Here is a 20,428-nt window from a genome sequence, read left to right on the forward strand (position 1 = left end):
GAATTTTTTCGGGATGTCAGTTTCATCCCTTTGTTTGTTCATAATTGTGTTGAATTTATTCAACTTAAATATGTTTTATTCATCCGATTACGCTTGAAACAGCCGGTTCCCGCGGCAACTCGCGGGCCTAATTTCTAGTTTTTATCTAAATTTCTGAATATCGATTGGTCATGAAAGAAACAAACAATGGGCTAGACTATCAAGAACTTAGTACTTCACAATTTATGCAAGCCCGACAGTTCTTCTCGACTGCATAACTTCTCCTTCTTGGATACAAATCAATCTTCTCATTCGCTTCATCTTCCCGAAAAGAACAAGCGGTCTCCTCATCAATCCTTCCCATCGTCAACCCAACACTGTAACTCCGCACCCCCATTCCATTCATAGTGTTTTTGGGTTGTCTAACAATTGGTTGAGCGATTGGTCTTCTATGCATATCTGAATTACTTGCTGACTTGTTCTTATTATATTTCTCTACACTGTTATTCCTATTTGACGTCGATGTTCTAAGAAGCTGCCTCACGTCCTCATCATTGCTAGAACTCGAAGGATTGATACTGAAGCTTCTGGGAACGTGCGGAACTTGTGAGGTAGTGTAACCGCTCACACCACCACCACCATGACCCACCCTGCCGGCACAATCCTCCACACTTCTCATGTAAAAATTCCTGGTCTTGGTCAAGGTCTTTATGGGTGCACAAATAATGTACATCAGCATGCTTTGCTTGTTTGCTTTGGTAGAGCTCCTCATTTTTGGTAAAATGGTTAAGGATTGAAAACAAGAGAAGTGATTGATTAAATATTTGAACTGTAGTGAGCTGAGCTGAATGATGAAGGTGAGTTAGTGATGTGTGTTTATAAAGTTTTGGGGGATTTGGGGTTTGGACTTGATTTTTAGAAGTAGGCATTTAGAAGTAGTATAATTGGGACGGCAATCCACGGAAAAAAAATTCATCTATAATGTGTGGACTAAATCAAAATTCTTGAATCAAATGGGACATGTGAAAGGATCAAATGTGTAAATAGTATAATATAACAGAATGGACCAAAATAAAAAAACAATGTGACAAAAGCATACAATATAATAAAATTACAGTGAACCATTGAAGATATCAGTGGCTGACATCCATATTTGATTCCAATTCATGGAACCATGTCCACAAGGAAGCGAAACTTTTGGCGGACACAATTGCTAATACTGATTTCAGTTTATAATTTTAATCTTTGGAATAGGTCTTTCTCGTCTGTGGCAAGAATGGCCATGTTTTTCACTATATTGTGACTGGAAGTGACGGCAGTCAATCTCTTTAAGCTTTTTATTTTCTCATAAAAAAATATGCATACACACAGAGTATATATGCACATGTACATATAGCCTTTATTCAAATGAATCTCTAATCTGGTAAAAATGAGGACTAATTGTGGGGCATTATATATTCAATTTCAACGATCCGAACTGTCTATTTATTGAGAGGAAAACTAATGAAAATGACTTCAATACTTTGAATTTTAACCAAAAACATATAATAACTTTATTTAATAGTTAGGACAAAGCCTAACATTAAACCTGTCCAATTAAAATGGCTCAAACAATGAGTTTCCAATTCTACCCCTAACGACAAGTCTTTTGTCTATCTAATATCCAAATCTCTCGGCCATGCTCTGTCTCCCCTCTCCGTCTCCTCTTCAGTTGCTCCGTCGCCCCAACAATGACCGCCTTCGTATCTCAACCGCTCTCAATATCATCAGGTACTACTCTCACTTATCTCCTCATTGTCTCCGTCCATTGATGTCTGCATCAGCATCTACAACAACAACGTTGGAGTTCCCTTTCGAGATTCACCAGGAAGAGAGGTCTATGTCCCGTAGTTGATCTTCGGACACCTCCTGATGAGTAGCAACTATGATAATACGGTGAAGAAGACCATCGGTGGACGCAAAGGCTACAGCGCCAAGCTTATGAACATATTCTCCACCGAATTCATTATCGAGACGGCGGACGGAATGCGACAGAAGAAGTATAAGCAGGTACAAAATTGTGGATTCTCAAATTTACGTGATGTTTAATTTGTATTTTATGATTTTACTATTTTGTGGAATTTAGGAATTAGGATTTGGTCTTCTATTTTAGGGTTTGGTGTGTATAAAATTTTGTATTTTCAGGTTTCAATGTTTGGTGGAATTGCAGAATTAGGATTTGGTCTTCTATTTGTGATTGTTCATTTGAAATTTGATGTAAGTTCGTTTTGTAATCTGTGATTTATTGGGGAATTGCATAATTAGGGTTTCAATATTTGAGTAATTTGTGATTGTTCGTTTTATGGACTTAAAAAGTACGTTTATCTTGTGCACCTTAGGCCATCTCCAACCGATTCGGCCAGAGGGTCATAGGGCTAAAAATAGCCCGAAATGACACGAAAACCGTTGCCAACCGAGGGATAGGCCAAAGGGCTCGTGGGCCCCACCGGACCAAAAATGGGAAAACAGGCCAGCCAACCAGCCCTGGGCCGATCCAATTGTTTGAATGCAACAGCTACCTAGCCAGGTGACCGTTGAATTTGAATTTTTTTTAGGACAAAATTTAAAAAAAATAAAAAACTAAAAAAATTCTAATTTTTTTCTTATAACTACCTAAGCCATCAAACAACATTAAACAACACTAAACAACAGTAAACAACATTATTCAATATTAAATAACATTAAACTTAAACAACACAATCTCCACCCTAGTACTACTTGGGGGAGTTATTCAAACTTAAACAACATTAAAAAAACATTTAACAACATAAAAATTAAATGCCTACTCCATGCTTCTTTCGGCCCAAAGATGTGCAACAAGATCCTATTGTAGGTATTTATTTGTGGCACGTGAACGTATCATCATATGGCACCTCATGTACTCATTTAAAGAGATATTACCAGTTCTTGGATCCAAAGGCAAATTAGGCCCATCATATATTTTTGCACAAGCCCTCCTTGACCTATTTGGATCATCTTGGTCGTCATCAGACTCTCCATCAATATATCTATCTTGCTCATCCTCCATAATCATGTTGTGTAATATGATGCACAACATCATGATGGAGTTCAATTTATGACACGCCCTAACCCTAATATCCACAAATATCAGGGTAGGCACATATTGGCCAACACCTAAGGGTGACGAAGCCATTAAAAACATGAGTACCGATAAAATATGTAATTAGAAAAAGATACACTAGTGTAGAATCGTGTTCAGAGCATACAACTAACCAGGAATCAAGTGAAAGAATTATGATAAGAAGGTACGAACCAAAGAATGGGTCTTACCCAAAGAAGATTTGAATATGCCTAAGCGGAGGTGTCCTGACGCCGGGATTGTGTGCCTCGACTTTAACTCTTGAGGGGGCGCAAAACAAGAAAGGTGAGTGGACCAAAGTTTATAATAATAACAATACTAATAATAGGAAAACCATTTTATTTTAGAACATAGTAACCCCCTGTTTTGAAAACATATATAATACTATATAATAGACTTTATGAAAACCCTAGCATGCCACGCCAAAACCTTCGTAAATATGTACGTGTAAAACCATGCCCAGTAATTCTGAAAACACCGCCTGAAAGCAAATCCACAAATCTCCTCAATACTGTACTCTCTAGGGGTATCATAGATGCCCGAAGGCAATACATGTCCATCACCCGAAAGTGAAGCTGAATAACCTGTCCATCACCAAAAGGTGAAGCTGTATAACCTGTCCATCACCCAAAGGTGAAGCTGGATAACTTGTCCATCACCTGAAGGTAAAGCTGAATAACATGTCCATCACCCAAAGGTGAAGCTGTATAAAATAGCATACATCCACACCGACACTAGCCGTGGCTAGTAAAGCTGTCCGACACTACTTTCGGCAATGAAGCTGGGGTATAGCATATATCATATCTAACTCATCCTCATCAACTGTTTCCTATGGCCATAGACATCTATACTCGTGGTGTGCGGATGTGCCGTATGATAACCCACTAGATAAGTACCGAAAACATATCTCAAAATCTCATATCCAAACCAAAACTCAACTCACAAATCCATGGTAAATCATATTCGTAAATCCATAATAAGTCATATTCGAAATCCATATAAATTCATATAAGCAAATCCAATAATTCAATACCTTTAATAAAACGTATTTTCGATAAATCAAATTATTTCGTAAACCATAATTATAAAAGTCCATAAAGCATATTGTTTGTACCATACTTGAACAATCCCGAAACTACTGAGCACCGGTCAACGTTATACCGTCAAGGACCCAGAAGAGTTTCCCTCCAATCAGGAGGGCAATCACAGCGTGACATGTGTCGACATCTAGTAGCCAATCATAGCGCGACACGTGTCAACATCAGAAGCCAATCACACCACGACACGTGTCAATGTCAGAATGAAACTAGAAACTCTCTTCTATAAATAGAGATCATTCTTTCACAATAGTTCCTAATGTCATTTGTACTAAATCATTCACTAGTACTCACAAAAGGAGAGCTTGAACCTATGTACTTGTGTAAACCCTTCACAATTAATGAGAACTCTTATACTCTGTGGACGTAGCCAATCTGGGTGAACCACGTACATCTTGTGTTTGCTTCCCTGTCTTTATCCATTTACATATTTATCCACACTAATGATCGGAGCAATCTAGCGAAGGTCACAAACTTAACACTTTTTGTTGTACCAAAGTCCTCGCTGATTTTGTGCATCAACATTTGGCGCCATCTGTGGGAACGACACTTATTCTCACTCTCTTCAGCTTTGTTAAGCTGGTTTCCACCATTCGTACACTCTCTTTTGACCAGGCATCCCTCTCCAACATGGGGAACGAAAGAAGCCACAACACACAAAATGACACCCCTTTTGCACCTAGTGCGAAACAACGAAAGAAGGAAGGAAAGAGGGTTGCACTTCAAGCTAAAGTTGATGAGCTAGAATCTCAAAACAACAAGATAGCAATGAAGAATGAGGTCTTCCAGGAGCAGTATGAGAAGCTCTTTGAGATGCTCCACGAAATTAGGCGTACTCAAACACGCGAACTGGTTACCCCTGTGGACATTAACCATCATCTGGATGCCTCCCAACAAGGAGGGTCACCTTCCTTCGACATGGGTATCCTTGATGAGGAGCGAGCTAATCATCAAAACATTGATCAACATGAAACTTCTCTCAACCCAGCTGCTTCGACCCGAAACAGGAGAAGTGGAGGAAGACACCTCCTTGCAGAAAGGTTGGAAGGATCGGAAGCCGTTTATCGTGACTACCGAGACTTCCTGAAGCAACGTCGAGAGAATCCCATCCACATAAGCTTGAAGATCAATGACCTAAGGGTTTCTGAAAGACTCGGTCCCCTCTCATGTCCCAGGCCGGCTACCAATTTGGGGAAGGGGCAACAAGTCCTAGAGAAACACGAAGGTATAGGGGACTCAGAGATGTTTTGACAGACATACCTTGAAAGTCAGTACGGCGAGTCCAGGGAAAAATCACATGCTATTGATCAAACTTTCCTACTTCCAAGAGGAGATGGATATTTACGAAAGAAAGCTCCAGTGGTACATGACTCCACTCAGGACCCTCTTGTCCTACAGCTTTTTAAGGAAGTAAACAAGTTGAAGGCCGAACAACAAGCTGAGATACCTGATTGGAACTAACCTAGGCCTGGCCCTCTTACAAGGAGGATCCTCGACACCCCCTCCAAGCAAAGACAAAGCAGAAGCTTGGCTTGCAACTCTATATTGGAAAGGAGGACCCGATTGAACACCTTGACCTCTTTGAGTCCACCATGGCATACCGGATGCACACCGACGAAGAACGATGTCTTCTTTTCCCCTCAACCCTCTCTGGCGGAGCTCTAAATTGGTATTGCCTTCTTCCACCTGAGACAGTAGACTCATTTGAGGAATTGAGGAAACTGTTTGTTTCTCAACACATTTTCCAGACCGATCGCTTGCATTCTACAGATGACTTGTACACTATTCGCCAGAAGCCGGACGAGTCACTACGAGAGTATGCCGGTCACTTCAGCCATGAGTATTCTTGCTGCGCTGAGGCAGATGACAAGACCGCCCTCAAGGCCTTCATGGCAGGCCTACATGATTGTTTCTTCAAGTACATGATCAATGCCAACACTTGGAAGACTTACTCTGAGGTAATGGCACATGCTTACAACCATGCCTCTGTCGAGGCAATGACATATTAAGGGAAAACCCCCACAGCCACCCCTTATCAGCAAGTAGGGAGTGGAAGCCAGATCCAACCAAATGAGAAGATCTCGACCTTCCAAGTCAACAGACATATCAATCTCAAGGTAAAAGGAAAGATTTCCATCCTTACCAGTCTCATTTTAGTAAAAGGAGTAAGGGACACTACCGCGATAACCAAGGGTATCGCCACGATAATCCCCGACCCCAGGCAGTCAACACAGTGGGTCAAGCACGTGTCAGGATAGCCCCTACCCCGAGGTATGAGGCATACACACCTTTGAACGCCACATGCGTGGCCATTTACCCCAGCATAGCACACCTGATACCGAAGCCAAAGCCGAGGCACTCGGATTACAAGTCCACGAAGAACACGGACACGTTTTGTTGCTACCACGAGTATAACGGCCATGACGGCGAGAAGTGTATCACCATTCGTGATCATATTGAAGCTTTGGCATGGGAAGGAAAAATTGATCAATTCCTCCTTCACCTTCCAAGGGGTAACCATAACCAACGCCAAGTGAATGTGATATATTCCATAAGTGGTGGCACACCCATATCTAAATCTTCCAACAGGGCAATGAAAAATAGTGAACGAGCTTTAAGGTCTGGCCACCAAGTGTTTCACGTGGAAGACATCAGGGGAGGCAAGTATCAAAAGCCTAACTGGGATCCAATATGTTTCTACCCTGAGGAAGAAATAGGTATCATCTACCCTCACAACGACCCACTGATCGTGGAAGCTCACATAGCCAACTTTGAAGTATGACGAATCCTGGTAGACACGGGGGCTTCGGTCAATATCATGTTTGCTGAAGCTTTCAGGGCACTTAATGTAGCTAAACACTTGCTCGATCGCTCAATTTCCCCTCTGATAAGCTTCTCCGGTGATATCGTGCAACCTTTGGGGAGCATACACTTACCTTTCACCATTGGTACATGCCCTTACATAGCTACCATTACCACTAACTTCCTGGTGGTTGATTTCCCAACGGCATATGGGACGCATAGGCATCAATGATCTCAAGGCCATGGTATCCACACATATGTTGTTGATGAAATTTCCAACCCCCTATGGCAATGGTTACATCAGAGGAGATCAACTTAGTGCACGATTATGTTACAACACTTCGGTCAAGCAACAGCACCTGCATGTGCCCAAGGAAACCCTTTATATACATGATCAAGTCATAAAGACCAGCCCAGACGAAGCCAACTTGGATCTTCACGGTGGCAATAGTTAACCCGACGATCCTCGAGATGACTCTTTCACCCAGCAAGCACAACCCGCTGAAGAGTTGGAGAAGGTCTTCATCTCAAAAGATTATCCGGATCGCATGGTTATTGGCACCACCTTGTCACCACCTATTCGGTTGGCATTGATCTCTTTTTTGCAAGAGAACACTGAGGTCTTCGCCTGGTCATACGAGGACATGTCAGGCATCTCTCCCGATATCTTTTGTCATCGCTTAAGTATTGACCCCAAGACCAAGCCAATGAGACAGAAGCGAAGATCCTATGACGCTGAACGGTACGAGGCAATGAAGGCAGAAGTTGAAAAACTCAAAGGCATAGGCTTCATCCGCGAAGTCAATTATCCAACGTGGGTAGCAAATGTTGTCCTTGTTAAGAAGAATCCGACCAAGGAAAGTCTCCTGCTCCAAAAGGTCTTCTGGAGAATGTGTGTCGATTACATCGACCTAAACAAATGATGCCCGAAGGATAGCTTTCCTCTTCCTCTCATAGACAGACTTATAGACTCTACAGCAGGGTGTGAACTCCTGAGCTTCATGGATGCTTACTCAGGATACAACCAAATCCTCATGAACCCTCCGGACCAAGAACACACAGCCTTCACTACTGACAGGGGACTATATTGCTATAAAGTCATGCCCTTCGGCCTAAAGAATGCAGGAGCGACTTATCAGAGACTGGTCAATTCAATGTTCGCCGAACAGATTGGGAAGAGCATGGAAGTTTACGTTGATGATATGCTAGTCAAGAGCAAACATGCTAACCAACACATCACCAACCTATCTGAAACTTTCACCATTCTGAAGAGGTATCGAATGAGGTTAAACCCCAACAAATGTGCCTTCGGCGTAGGCTCTGGCAAATTCTTAGGCTTCATGATAAGCCAACGAGGCATTGAGGCTAATCCTGAGAAGATTAAAGCAATCCTCGACATGAAGGAACCAGTAACTTCAAAAGACATCCAAAGCCTTACGAGCAAGGTGGCAACCTTAACTAGGTTCATCTTTAAGGCCACGGACAGATGTGCTCCTTTCTTCAAAGCATTTAAGGGAAGTAAGAAGTACATTACATGGACTGATGAATGTGCTGAGGCATTCAAGAACCTCAATGACTACATGAGTAAAGCCCTTCTGCTCTCCAAACCTGAGGTTAGTGACACTCTCATTATCTATTTGTCTGTATCGGCTTCAGCAGTAAGTTCCGTTCTCATTCGAAAAGATGGTAATGTCGAACGGCCTGTCTACTACACTAGCAATGCCTTACAAGATGCGGAGACATGATACTCCAACATTGAGAAATTGGCTCTAGCATTGGTCATGTCTGCTCGAAAACTTTGCCCTTACTTCCAAGCACACTCCATCATCATGCTTACCAATCATCATCTTCGACAGATACTCCAAAGTCCTGACACTTCCGGGCGAATGATCAAATGGGTGATAGCATTGGGTGAGTTTGACATCTCCTACCAACCAAAGCCAACTGAGAAGGGCCAAGCAGTGGCAGACTTCATCGTCGACTTCACATATCCTGTTGACATTGTTTCTACGCCTAAAGAAGTGGTTTCATTACCCTTGGAAGCTTAAAAAACAGAACCAAGAGCCCTAGCATGGAGCCTATATGTTGATGGCTCGTCCAACCAACAAGGTTGTGGAGCAGGACTAGTCCTTACGACCCTTGACAAAGTGGCAATGGAGTATGCTCTTCGTTTCAAATTCAAGGCGTCGAACAATGAGGCCAAATATGAAGCCCTCCTGGCAGGCTTACGTTTGGCCAAACACCTTGGGGTTAAACGAATTGATATCTTCAGTGACTCCCAATTGGTGGTTAACCAGGTCACCAACAACTTTGACGCTAAGGATAGCTCCATGGCAGCATATCTAGCACAAACACAATCGTTGCTCAAGCACTTCCACTACCAGATCACCCAAATTCCTCGAGCGGTAAACAGTCATGCAGATGCTTTGGCTCGCCTCGCCTCAGCAGTGGAAGACAAGATTGGGAGAAATATTCAGGTCAAATTGTTGGCAGCACCAAGCACTGTGGTTGCGGAAGTGTGCAACTTACAACAGAAGGATAATTGGATTACCTCGATTTATAGATTCCTTGCTCATGGCACCCTTCCAAATGACAAAGTCCAAGCTAAGAAAATTCGATACAAGGCTACCCGTTACTTGATCATTAATGACCAACTCTACAAGCGGGGTTTTAACCTACCATACCTAAGATGCCTTACGCCCGCAGAGGCGGAAACTGTCCTTCGGGAAATACATGAAGGAGTCTGCGGAGATCATGCCGGATCTCGATCCCTAGCATACAAGGCTTTTCGCCAAGGATATTACTGGCCAACACTCTACCAAGATGCCATCAGAATATCCCGCGCATGTGAGAAGTGTCAACGCTACGTAACTATTCCTCACTCCCCTCCCGAGCCGCTCACTCCTATGATCAGCCCTTGGCCCTTCGCCCAATGGGGACTTGATTTGATCAGCCCAATGCCTGCAGGGAAGGGCAAGGTTCGCTATGCAATCGTTGCAGTTGACTACTTCACAAAGTGGGTCGAAGTAGAACCCTTAGCAACCATTACTGAGGCAAAAATAGAAGACTTCGTATTGAAGAACATCCCTTGCAGATTCAGCATTCCCAATGCGATAGTCACTGACAACGGGCGATAGTTCGACAACAATAAGTTCAAGATGTTCTGCTCTAAGTTCAACATCAACTTATGTTTTGCCGCCCCAGCTCATCCCCAGTCTAATGGACAAGTTGAAGCCATCAACAAAATAATCAAGCAAACTTTGCAAACCAGCTTGGACAAGGGTAAAGGTTGTTGGCCAGAATTTGTACCCCAAGTTCTTTGGTCATACCGCACTTCATATCGGACATCAACAGGAGGAACCCATTTCTCACTTGCCTTTGGTATAGAGGTAGTTGTCCCAGTTGAGCTTGAGCAAGCAACATTCCGAGTCTAGAACTACATGCAAAGCGAGAATGACAAACAACTTACCTTCAACTTAGATCTAGTCGAGGAACACAGAAACCAAACTCACTTGAGGAATGTCGCCTACAAGCAGCGCATCTCCAACTACTATGACTCAAGGGTCAAACCTCGTTCTTTCAAAGTAGGGGACTGGGTATTGAAGAAAAGATTACTCTGTGACAGAGTCCCGAGTAAAGGAACACTTAGTCCAAACTTGGATGGACCGTTTGAAGTTGTTAGCATCAGTCGCTCTGGTTCCTACAAGCTTAGAAGCTCCGATGGCAAGACCTTTGGCCATCGATGGAACGCTGATCACTTGAAGTACTATTACAAGTAAACTCACATTGTACAAGTGTTAAGCTTTAGCCGTTCGGCATCCTATGTAACGAAGACTATTTGTCATGAATTCAATAAAGAGGTGTTTTAGATAACTCAGTCCTAATCTTCTTACATTCCTAGCAATGAAACACTCAGGTTCAAAGCTTCAACATGAATGCTTCCAACATGAAACAAAGTCTAAGTATATGTCAACAAGACTATACAAATAAACGAACAGCTTCACAATATATTCGTTCAATCATACGTTCCAACACATTCATACATAAGCCAACTGTGCTTTGAAAGGGTTCAACATACTTTATGTCATTCGACACTTGCTACAATGTGCCTAGACACCTTGCCCTTATTCTCACCAACTAGGTGATGAAATGTGAAGAAGGAACTCATCTTCATGCCACCAACCAGGTGATGAAATGTACAACCTGTACTCTCCTTCATGCCACCAACCAGGTGATGAAATGTACAACCATTTGGCAACTTGCCACTCATGCCACCAACCAGGTGAAGAAGGAACTCATCTTCATGCCACCAACCAGGTGATGAAATGTACAACCCGTACTCTCCTTCATGCCACCCACCAGGTGAAGAAGGAACTCATCTTCATGCCACCAACCAGGTGATGAAATGTACAACCCATACTCTCCTTCATGCCACCAACCAGGTGATGAAATGTACAACCCGTACTCTAATATCATTTGGCAACTTACCATTCATGCCACCAACCAGGTGAAGAAGGAACTCATCCTCGTGCCACCAACCAGGTGATGAAATGTGATGAAAGGTGATGAGGGAACTCACCTTCATACCACCAACCAAGTGATGAAACCAACTCACCATTCATTCCACCTACCAGAAGACGAGTGGTACAACTTGTACAAGTGAACTCCTAGCATTCACAAATAATAAAAAACCCTCAAGCTTGACAACTCAACTAGGGGAGCACTTACGCCCAACAAGAGTTATAGTCACCAACAAAGTCTTATTGCAAGCCAACAACAACTTCAGTGCATGGCATATGAAGATCAAGCTATTCAGCCCTCTTGCATCTGCTTCAGACATTTCCCCTCTGTAACAATGCAAACACTACAACTCGTAGAAAGCTTCACACACTCTTAATCAAGACAGTGTGAAGCAAAACCAATTTATGGTGCCAATAAGAGCTTCATCAAAGGAGTTCAACCACAATTCTCAAAAGCTTCACACACTCTTGATCAAGACAGTGTGAAGCAAAACCAATTTATGGTGCCAACAAGAGCTTCATCAATGGAGGGCAACCACAATTCTCAAAAGCTTCACACACTCTTGATCAAGACAGTGTGAAGCAAAACCAATTTATGGTGCCAACAAGAGCTTCATCAATGGAAGACAACCATAATTCTCAAAAGCTTCACACACTCTTGATCAAGACAGTGTGAAGCAAAACCAATTCTCGGTGCCAACAAGAGCTTCATCAATGGAGGGCAACCACAATTCTCAAAAGCTTCACACACTCTTGATCAAGACAGTGTGAAGCAAAACCAATTTATGGTGCCAACAAGAGCTTCATCAATGGAAGGCAACCACAATTCTCAAAAGCTTCAGACACTTTTGATCAAGGCAGTGTGAAGCAAAACCCATTTATGGTGCCAACAAGAGCTTCATCAATGGAGGGCAACCACAATTCTCAAAAGCTTCACACACTCTTGATCAAGACAGTGTGAATGAAAACCAATTTATGGTGCCAACAAAAGCTTCATCAATGGAGGGCAACTACAATTCTCAAACCTTCGAAGCAAATTCAAGACTGTTCGAAGCAAATTAAATTTATATGGTTCATCCAAACCTTCGACTACTACAAGGTGTGGCTTGCATCACAATCTCTTGCTCAACAGTGTGGAAGCAAAATTTGTATATGTTGTCTCTCCCACATTTTCAAATTTCTAGTTTCCCAAAAAAAAAAAAAAAAAAAAATTGGGAAATTCAACAAAGCTTCATCAATGGAGGACAACTACAAATTCTCAAAAGCTTCACACTATCTTGATCAAGATAGTGTGAAGCAAAATCAATTCGTGGTACCTAACAAAGCTTCACCACAAAAGCTTCACCAACAAAAGCTTCATCAATGGAGGATAACTACAAATTCTCAAAAGCTTCACACTATCTTGATCAAGATAGTGTGAAGCAAAGTTAATTCATGGTACCCAACAAAAACTTCAACTCCAAAGCTTCACCTATAAAGCTTCAACTCCAAAGCTTCACCTATAAAAGGTTCACCCACAATAGCTTCACCTACAAAAGCTTCACCCACCACAAAAGCTTCACCCACAAAAGCTTCACCAACAAAAGCTTCACCCACCACAAAAGCTTCACCCACAAAAGCTTCACCTACAAAAGCTTTACCTACAAAGCTTCAACACAAAAACTTCACCTACAAAAGCTTCACACTATCTTGATCAAGATAGTGTGAAGCAAAATCAATTCATGGTACCCAACAAAGCTTCACCTATAAAGCTTAATATATATATATATATATATATATATATATATATATATATATATATATTCGAAAATTCGAAAATTCAAAAATTCAAAAATTCAAAAAAAAAAAAAAAAAAAAACCTAGGCCTCCTCTTCTTTGGGCCAAACAACTTTCATAACAAATATATATGAAGGAGGAGTTTTGGGCTACCACTTAGAAAGGAAAATGGTGAAGTTTTGTTACTTTGGAAACTTGGCTATTAGCAAGACACCTCATTCGTCAACTCCCTCGACCGGAGACTTGGGGGACTCCTACCATATGCTACTGCACCTTGATACTCGGAAGTCTCACGACCACTCAGTGACTTGGATTTTTTCAAGTCTCCAACCGAGAAGTTTTCCCCACTCGGGAAATTAAGGGAGCACTACCTCAACCTACATGCTTCACTCACAAAGCTTCAACAAAAGAAAAAATTTGAAGAACTTAGTGAAGAAGGCCTTGGTGTATTTAACACAATACGTTGAAATGAAGCAAAGCTTGTTTATTGATATCTCCGATAAGTTACAAATATGTACATATACATGAATCAAAATAAACAAACAAGAGGGAGCCTTCACAAAGGTTGCTCAGGAGAAGTCTCAACAGTCGGCAGAGCCCCAGAAAGAGGAGGCACCAGAGGGTTATTATTCGGAGCCTCAGTACTAGGCAGAACCCCAGAAGGAGGAGGCACCAAAGATTGATCATTTGAAGCTTCATTACACGGTACAGCCCTAGAAGACGAAGGCAATAAATGCCTTTGGAACAAACCCACAAACCTCTGATGATCAAGTAAAATCTAACCATCAGATTCCTACATTTGGTCAAGCTTCCTCTTCATGTTTGTAGCATAGTCATGTGCGAGCTTGTGCAACTGTTGATTCTCATGCTTGAGCCCTCTAATCTCCTGTTTGAGACTTATCACTTCAGCCGCCAATGATTCAACTTGGCGGGTTCGAGCAAATAGGCGTTGGGCTATATTAGACACAGAACCTGCACACTGAACACTGAAAGCCAGGGAATCCTTAACAGCCAACTCATCAGACCGTTTGGAAAGTAGTCTGTTATCTTTGAGAGTGAGAAGGTTCCTGGCCACCACCACAGCGGTCATATCATTCTTCATCACAGAGTCTCCAACTGTAAGAGGACCAGTAGGGGATAAGAAGGATGGGCGCCATATGTTGTCTTGAGGAGACATAGCTGCCTCTTCACCAAAGTTCAAGTCAAAACGACGGTCGGATGGGCCAGACATTTTCAGAAATGATGAAGCAGAAATGAGGTCTGATAAATCTTTGAAGTACAAAAATAAGGGGAAAATTTTGACAGGCAATAACTCTCTAAATGTACTTCTTGCACACAATTGGTGCCCTTATAAAAGAAAGGGTAACATGGTCGTTGGTTCAAAAATCAAAGAGGCACCACTCTTCGGATTTCAAAGAGGCACCACTTTCCATACGCAACATCAGCTTCTCGGGTACCACAGATAACTTTGCCAAAGATCTCTGACAAAGTTTAGACACATAAATTTTGAAGGTCCAACTACCCTACTATTACCCACAAGGATAAAGGAACAGCACCACTACTTGATAACTGGAAAGTCCCTATGTGTGTCAACCTCTGTGCTTCGTGGCAAGGCAGACTGGCAAAAATGCCCAACCTTTACTCACATTCGAGAAAAGACTCCCAACAAGATTACTTACTCAAAAATCGTAGAGGCACCGCTCTCTGAATCTCGAGAGCCAGACTCTCAACAGGATTACTTTCTCAAAAATCGAAGAGGCACCGTTCTCCAAATCTCGAGAGCCAGATCCCCGACAGGATTGCTTGTTCGAAAACCGAAGAGGCACCGCTCTCCGAACTTCGAGAGCCAGATTTCCTTAGATAAAGCTTGTTTGCAAACTTCACGCGCAACATTAGCTTTCCAGATACCACAGACCACTTTTTCAAAGTGCTCTGACAAAGTTAAAACAAGTGAAGCTTGCAGCTCCCACTACATTGCTATGACAAAAAAGGGTAAAGGAATAACATTACTACTTGTTGTTAGGGAGACTCATATATATGTTGACCTCCATCCTCAACGGACAGGCATACCTGCAAAAATGCTTAACCTTTCCTTATATCTGAGAGGGCACTCCCGACGAAGCCTTTCAAAATAATCAGCTTTATTTCCCCCCTATAATACCTCTGCAAACAAGCTACACCAGAGCAAGAATATCTCATATCATCAGGGTTCAAAGCAAGAGTATCCCATATCATGCTTTTTCCCTGTCTTTTCCTTTGGCCTTGTTCTTACCTGCAAGATAAGGAGAAAGAGAGCAATCAGTCAGCACTTGGAATCAAGCTTCTAGTCAGGAACAGACTGTCTGGAACCCCTTGCTTGATTACTTACCTGGCATTGCTCTCGAGTACTCATCTTCAACATCTTATGCTTCTAGAGAAGATACCACATCTGCCTGAGGAACAGATAGGGCAAGTGAGAAGGATACAAGGAAGCATGTGGAGACAAGCATAACAAAACAAGTGCCGATACATCCACTACTTTGTCAACAGCAAAAGTATCCCATATCATCAGGGTCGAACGTACTCTAGATTTGATAGACTTGTTTTGACCCTCAAATTCTTGAGTCGGCCTTATACTCTGGAGGAAACCAGAAAACCCTCCAGCCCAGTTCAAGAATAAGCTTGTGGAAAGTTACTTCTTCAAAAGCAAAAGTATCTCATATCATCTCTTCTCCATTTGCTTCTCCTTACCATTGTTGTTGTTTACGACACAAGAAGAAAGAGAACAATCAACCGAAATCCGAAGTCGAACCTCCGATCCAGGTTGCTTGCTTGGAAGTCTGATTGCTTACCTTGTTTGTTACCTACTTCGGAAAATCTCCTAGCTCGGCGACTTGGGGGACTCCTACAATAGGGTTTGTATCGCACTTGATCAAGCCCGAAACTACAAGTAAGCTTCAAGTGAAATTGATACATTACCTTGTGCATCTTCATATGTTAAAGATACCATCCTTGGATGGAGGAAAAGTACTTCCAAAGAAGATGCCACATCTACATATAACACAGATAAGGCAAGTGAACATGATACCATACTTCGGTACTTAGAAGTTTCGTGATTACTCAATGGCTTGGATCTTGCAAGTCCCCAACCGAGGAGCTTCCCTCACTCAGGAACTTAAGGGAGCACTGTTTGTACCATACTTGAACAATCCCGAAACTACTGAGCACCGATCAACGTTATACCGTCAAGGACCCAGAAGAGTTTCCCTCCAACCAGGAGGCAAATCACAGCACGACACGTGTCGACATCTAGTAGCCAATCATAGCGTGACACGTGTCAACATCAGAAGCCAATCACAACACGACACGTGTCAATGTCAAAATGAAACTAGAAACTCTCTTCTATAAATGGAGATCATTCTCTCACAATATTTCCTAATGTCATTTGTACTAAATCATTCACTAGTACTCACAAAAGGAGAGCTTGAACCTATGTACTTGTGTAAACCCTTCACAATTAATGAGAACTCCTCTACTCCATGGACGTAGCCAATCTGGGTGAACCACGTACATCTTATGTTTGCTTCCCTGTCTCTATTCATTTACATACTTATCCACACTAATGACCAGACCAATCTAGCGAATGTCACAGACTTAACACTTTCTGTTGTACCAAAGTCATCACTGATTTTGTGCATCAACACATATTATAAATCATATTCAAGTCATGAAATATGGAATGCATGCTAAGCTAATATTTTATAAATACAAGTAAGTTAAAAAGGGGTCCACTCACATATTTTATTACCCGAGAACTGCTCAAACTAGTAAGGATGACCTCGCTTCCCATCAACGCGCCTAAACACAATTAGAGACCTTTTAGTAAAACTATATCTAAACGATAGAATTTGGGAAAACTGACGGCGGATTCATATTCAGCACGTCATAAAACCTAAGCAAGGACCCCGAGTTCCCCCCACACATTGCCGTACGAACCGCTACGAGGCAGCGGTCCGAAAGGCTATGCGCTGCCGCAGCTGGCGATTTCCGACGAATGAAAACCTAATTTTCTGACTAACTCTAAAAATTCCTAAATTTTACAGGCAAGTAGATCTCAATGAGAAGAACAACTTTCATACCTGAGCTGAAGTTCAATTTGATCAGAAAACACCTGATTTGCCCTTGATCCCACCGGAACCCTAGAAATGGGTGATTATCAATTCGTCTCTTCCGATGCTCCGCCGCCCCCAAAATTGTTTAGGGTTTGTTCCTGGCTTATAGAGGAATGGTTTGGTGGTGGTAGTGGTGGTCGGAACCAGTAGGATTGGCGGTTCTCACCGTGACCCCTTGGGAACCCACAGGTTCTGTTCTCCTCAAATCATGGGTTAAAGGACCTAGGTTTTGGGTGGAAATGGAAGAGGGAAGGCCAATGAGTTGTTTGGTAGGGGTGTAAGGCCGTAAATCAGCCGAAAAATGGATAGAAAATCGTCGAGAAAAGTTGTCGGAACATGGGTCGAGTCGCTGTGTAACGGGTCAAGAGGAAAGGGTCCAGTTGGCTGCTCCCTCAACTCTCTCCTTTCTCTTTTTTCTCTGCTTTCTGATTGGTCACCCTCTCCCTTATTTTCTCTCCCGCGCCTCTCATTTTCTTCCTCTATCTCCTTATCTCTCCATCCTAGCCACACACATGGCACCAAATTAATGCTCCAACAAAATCTGGAGCCTTCCAAATTTATGGTCAAATGACCATTTTGCCCTCAACTTTGTTCATTAATAACTCATTCATTATAGCTCTAAGTTATGTTTCGTTTGCACCCATGCGCTCGTAGTGACGAGTACTATAAGGATATGGCAAGAAAATAGATCTTACGTGACATGACATGATGGTCAACAAAAGTCAATGCATTTGCCTCGGAGGTTATTTTCAAAATTTCACATTTTAAAATTATAAAATTTGTAATAATTGGGGACGGGTCGTTACAAACTACCCCCTTAAGAAAATTTCGTCCCTGAAATTTTGAAATAACTAGTTATATGTAAAATACTTGAAATTAGGTAGAAAATATGTGTATAAATGTATATACAAGGAAAAAAATCAAGTTAGAGCGGCTGCACAAAAGAGAATGTTATTCCGTCGCGACCAAATTGCAATTATTCCTCTTTCATGCCTCCAAGCTCATACATTCTTCCTTCCTCGATAATATAGTAGTATAATACTCGTATAAAAATATAAAGTTGCAAATACATATAATTATGCAATAACATAAATTAAAAAATATATATATGTGTAAGAAAACAACTTCTAAAATAGATATATAACATAGAATTAAAATGCTTGTACTAAGTTTAAAACCGAAAGTGGAAATAACTCACCCAAAATTTGTAATGGCAAAATTACCTATATAAATAAAATAATGATTTTTCAAAATGTTTGTACGGAAAATCAAAACCAAAAATGAAAATAGGCCTTGCCCAAGCATTCGTCATGTTATGTACTCCGGGAATGATTGTGTGTCTTTAGTCGAGTCCTAATCATAGCTAACTCATAACTCCTGCCGTAGACGGGCCGACTTGCCCACTTTCTTAGTGAACCCAACAATTAAGCCATCGTTATTACAATCTGCAGCCTGTAATGCCAATAACTCATCATTGTCTCGGTAAGCAAATGAGAAGTTCCCAAAGTTGCCAAAACGTTATTGTGCTCCTTAATGTGAAATGTGCCTAGATCGTCCCATTCACGCCTCGATTGTGCTCCCGCACTATCCCACCGCGCACCAATCAAAACTACTAGAAGTGCCTCAACATCCATTTTCCCACGAACAATAAGATCCTAGAGTGAAGTAGCTAAACGATGCGCAGAGACGAACACATGTCGTATAACATTCCTCTGTGACTAACCACAATCGTCGCTCTCCTGGTCGAGAGGTATAAAACTCAAAACCTATAATAGAAGAACCATAAATTTGCCCACTTTCTCCGAATTTAATCTCTGTCGATGCATATACAAGGTGTTTTAGGGTTGGGTGAGAAATACCCTTAAAATATTTAGGCAAAATCGTTGGAAAAGAACTACTAGAGTATGATATGATGCCTATGAATTGTAGCAAGATAATAGGATGTGACTATTCATTTATACGTGAAGATAGTGATTGGTGATGTAATCCGCTAACCACCTGCATTATTACTTTCACCAATCCCTTACTAAAAAACAACTCCAACCTCAAAACCACTTGGAACTCTTCCTGGTAAGTCTGGTAAGTGTGTGAAAAGGTTATGCTCTTAATGTTCCTGTCAAAATCGATATGAAATTGGGCACACATTTCAGTCGAGTCGATCTATCGTGAATTCCTCACGGATTTAGCAAGAAACCATGTTAGGAAGACTAAAAGAACATTCAAGAATTTGAGGGAAAACAAGTCCATTAAGTCTAGAGTACAAGATCTCTAGATTGAATATACAACTTCGATGTTTGAGTACATATACGTACCTAACTTAATTAGGTAACAAAAACTTGAAATGGTCGAACCTAAATCTACTTGGACGATAATCTAATGAAACTGACGAATAGGAACTTAGATTTTTCCTTGACCCATAATTCACAACAATTCGTTACAACAGTAGTTTTGGGAATAATAAATCACCAATGGTGAAGATTCGGTCGATAGGGTGTTGATTGGGTGATTCAAGGACTCATGACCTCAACTAAAAACTTCAATGTCTGAGTGGTCTTCCTGGGCAGTCCATTTACTTTAGAAATGATACGGAGAATAGAAGAGTGATCCAAGATTGACTAAAACATCTTTTAGTGCCAGGAGGTGAATATGGGATTACGAACAAGGCCAATGCAGACCAAAACGTAAGAGAGTCCGATGATTTCAAAAATGAAGAATTATGTCAAATGACTACTCAGTTCCTTGTCATCTCAGGCCAAGGATAGAAAGGTCGAACTTGAAGACTAGTTAACAAGATTTCTTGATGATCAAACAAGTAACATCACAAAAGTATTCGAGGGTTCTGCATAAGGTGAAAATATAACTGCTTGAAAAGCATTCGATACCTAAGTGTTTTTCTACTGCGATCGTCAGTGACTACAATTGCACAATCGGGATGGTACGCAATGGTGCAATCGTAGACATTGA

The 20,428-nt window shown here is 41.7% G+C and overlaps 2 protein-coding genes across 3 annotated transcripts in view; one reads left to right on the forward strand and one right to left on the reverse strand.

Moving 5' to 3' along the window:
• Window positions 1–199: 199 nt before the first annotated feature.
• On the reverse strand, window positions 200–751 carry LOC126622635 (uncharacterized). Its single transcript, XM_050291401.1, has one exon. It carries the CDS (start codon window positions 749–751, stop codon window positions 200–202), a length of 552 nt encoding a protein of 183 aa, XP_050147358.1.
• Window positions 752–1,672: 921 nt separating this feature from the next.
• Window positions 1,673–20,428, forward strand: part of LOC126621169 (uncharacterized) — a 33,910-nt gene continuing 15,154 nt past the window's right edge. For both annotated transcript variants that reach the window (XM_050289578.1, XM_050289577.1), the window contains exon 1: window positions 1,673–2,028. In XM_050289578.1, coding sequence (XP_050145535.1) covers window positions 1,891–2,028 — 138 coding nt within the window. In that variant the 5' untranslated portion in view covers window positions 1,673–1,890. The remainder of the gene's footprint in view (window positions 2,029–20,428) is intronic.

The sequence above is a fragment of the Malus sylvestris genome, chromosome 5 (genome assembly GCF_916048215.2).
Source record: "Malus sylvestris chromosome 5, drMalSylv7.2, whole genome shotgun sequence".
NCBI lineage: Eukaryota > Viridiplantae > Streptophyta > Magnoliopsida > Rosales > Rosaceae > Malus > Malus sylvestris.

Excerpts from the sequence above, each read along its gene's own strand:
- LOC126622635 (XM_050291401.1), bottom strand. The coding sequence starts at position 751 with ATGAGGAGCTCTACCAAAGCAAACAAGCAAAGCATGCTGATGTACATT.